We start from the raw sequence: 3218 nt of genomic DNA on the forward strand, positions 1-3218 counted from the left end.
TATGTATTTTATTGATAATGCAGGATCATGGAAAAACTGCAAATTTCCAGATACATTTTGTTCAATCCAATCAACTATCAGGTTGTCATTGCAAAAAAACAACAACCCTAACTCATCATGGGGCTCATCATACAGTTAATTTTCAAAGGCATTGAGAATGTGCTAACACTCGTTCAGCATTAATTTAGCAAGGTCCAATGTTTTGCAAATGACTATCTTAAAAATACAAAATTCAAAAACAATTGGCATTTATTTATAATCAGGACATATAGTTCACATATGCTAGAGTATTATGCTTTATCTAGATCTACAGCAACCAGAGGCCAGGGTGAATGCAAGTTTGAATTCATGTTTGACTGAACTGAGGATAAACTTGCGTTCTGCATGATCACCTATTCAAATCTCAACCTCTCACAAACGTCAGCAGTCGAACATGGTTCATTGAAGTATTACCTCCATGCATTTGTCAATTATCCATAATCAGATATTTCACCTTTGATCTTCGACAAAATCCATGTTAACACTATGTTCTGGGGCAGGGGAGGTCAAAGCTGGAATCCATATTACCCAACAGTGGAGGCTTCTTCCTCAGCCTCTTCGCCTCGTTCTGCAGTTTCTGACGGATGTATCCTTTAATTTCCATATCTGTCTTTCCAGGAAAGAAATACTGAACTGTCCCTGTGGAAATAGTCACATGAAATGTACATTTGCGTGCGGAACTCCCTTAAACAGAAATTATTACAGTTGTGCATAACACGTGTTTTTTTCTCTCATGTACGTCAATTCATAGAGGTGGTTGAAGGTTAGAAAACTAGGTCAGGAACAGTTAGCAAACATTGACAATACAGTTGTTATGCAAGTCAAAACCAAAGGCTACAACGATTGTAGATATTTATTTAAGACATTCAAACTATCTTTTTCAAACAATAATCAAATAAACATTAGCCTAATAATGCATTTTGCACTGAACCTCAGTGTTCTGTGCTGTCTTTATTATGTCTCCCAATAAGGTATGTTGAGGGAAAAACTGCTTACTCAGTATTGCCTGGACCTCCTCAGTAGGGAGCGCAGGTTTGGTCTGAGACCTCTTGTGGTACACCAGCCCTGAGATGGAGTGGGATGCTAGGCAGTCCCTCTCATACAGCCCTCGCAACAGGTCATTGGTCAGTTTCTGAGCTGTAGTGCCAGTGTTGCACCGTTCCAACAACTCTGGGGTAATGAACTGAGGACAAAATAAGATGTGTATATGTAAGACTTGGAGACTGACAACCAGTTCAAAAGAGGCAGGGTGTGGGTGTAGGTCAAGTTTTTTTTTACACCAAATATTACATCAGGAAAATGAAAATAAGTGTTATTTCTGGTAGAACCTCATCCATTTCTTTAAATGTTTTATCCCATCTCGTGCCTCTTGAACATGACCTAAAATCAGTGTAGTGGTTTATCTGTACCTCGGTGAAGAGTCCATCCCTATGGTGCCTGTGTAGTTTCTGGGGTAAGGCCCCCTGTTTCTCCCACTGCCCATTCATCCCAGTTGGGCAGGCCAGTAAATCTGGGGTCATGGCATCTCCACTGACAAGTCCTACAGTTAGGCTAGGACGTGACGCTTGGCTAGATGTCTTGCTGTCCTCATTCGACCACCTCTGGGTCTTTTCTAGCAGGGCTTTGAGGTTTCTGGACAGCTCTCCACAAGCTGTCGAGTCATCCACACAAAATGTCCTAAACATTTAAGTTCACTCTGGATCAAATGTGTAAAGTTTCAAGAGGATTTCATTCATTCATTTGAATCCCCTCACCTGTAAGGCACTGAATTTGGTCTTTCAAGCTTTCCATCTCTCTTTGCATGCAAATCACCATAGGAATGAGTTTCATCTTTGAATATGACTGCAGAAACTCTGACTCCTGCCATGACAAGGCAAAATCAGAATTGGATGTTGGATATTGGAAGGAATGTTCAAGATAACATCACATCACAAATTGTCCACACCTGTACAGAAAGAGTGGGTTGTGTGTGTATGTATAGGCTTACCTCTGTATTGGAAGTGCTGTCCCTCAGGTGATACAAGTTAGGACTGCCCAGCTCAAAAGCCTGTGAAAAAAATAGGATTTCAAAGTTTGTATACAATCATCCAAAGTTTTAACTATTTTATTACCATTACGAACTTTCTCTGAAATAAGACATTGACAAGTAACTTTCAAAGCCTATTTCATGAGATACCTGTTATGACAGGAAAACATTAAAAAAAGACTACTTTGAAGTTGTGACAAAGTAACACAACATATAAATGCACACTACACTCAGTCCAAAAAAGAGCCGCCTTTTGTTCAATGGAGAAGCAGTTCATTTAGTACCGTGTTTTACCCCATTGTTCTCCATGCTTGCACCCCAAGCCTAGTGTCCATTGGTCAAATCACAGCTAACAACAACATTTGCCATACATGGTGGTGCATTTATTATAGAATAGACATGTTTCAAGATATACAGTATGTAACTGTATAAGTAACAAACCCGTATCCACTTCTGGAAGCCGGCTGAGGATAAAGAATTTTCTTCGACTGTCTCTTTATCAAGATACATCTGTTTTCTTCTTTTCTGCGCCCCATGCTGTTAGACAGTTATGGCATGTTAAAGTTAAAACACGTTTATTCAAACTCACAGCACAGTTGTTAATATTTTAAGATCAAAACATTTTATGACAATAGGCTACTCTTACAAAGCTTACATCTACTTTTTGAGCCCCGTCTTCATCTTCTTCACTTTCGTAGTCAAGAACTCGTTTCGCCTTTGATTTCCTTCTCATATTTCTATTCCATTAACTGCCTTGCAGAAAAACTGTGCCCAGCATACTGCAAGTGTTAAAAATATTGGGGAAGACTGATAAGTGAAAGTGTCCTGAGTACACGGAAGAGGGTAACGCAGGATGGGACGCTTGCTGTCTTTCTTCTACTCCAGAACCATCGTGCAAAGACATCCCCTTTGATGCCAAAACAGAGAGAGGGAGTGAGGATTTTATACACGGTGGCGTAACGTGGCACTGTTAAGTTGTAGCTGTGAATGAGTCGATAAACATTTGTATCCCTCTCAAAGTTACATTGTACCTTTTGCTACCTAATATGTCACTTTGGGTGATGATAAATCAGAAAATTACTTTTAATTTTACCAATAAGAATTGGAAGAGTATTTTCATTCCTTTTTCATTCTATTATAATTATTGACACTA

General features: G+C 39.3%; 1 protein-coding gene across 1 annotated transcript; it reads right to left on the reverse strand.

Moving 5' to 3' along the window:
• Positions 1-2970, reverse strand: si:ch211-194k22.8. Its single transcript, XM_046368875.1, has 7 exons — positions 2721-2970; positions 2507-2602; positions 2027-2086; positions 1794-1899; positions 1449-1690; positions 1036-1222; positions 1-678 (listed from the first exon to the last, which is right to left on the reverse strand). Exons 1-7 carry the CDS (start codon positions 2796-2798, stop codon positions 524-526), a joined length of 924 nt encoding a protein of 307 aa, XP_046224831.1. The 5' UTR covers positions 2799-2970; the 3' UTR covers positions 1-523.
• Between the last annotated feature and the right edge of the window lie 248 nt (positions 2971-3218).

This window comes from Oncorhynchus gorbuscha, linkage group LG11 (genome assembly GCF_021184085.1).
Source record: "Oncorhynchus gorbuscha isolate QuinsamMale2020 ecotype Even-year linkage group LG11, OgorEven_v1.0, whole genome shotgun sequence".
Taxonomy (NCBI): Eukaryota; Metazoa; Chordata; class Actinopteri; order Salmoniformes; family Salmonidae; genus Oncorhynchus; species Oncorhynchus gorbuscha.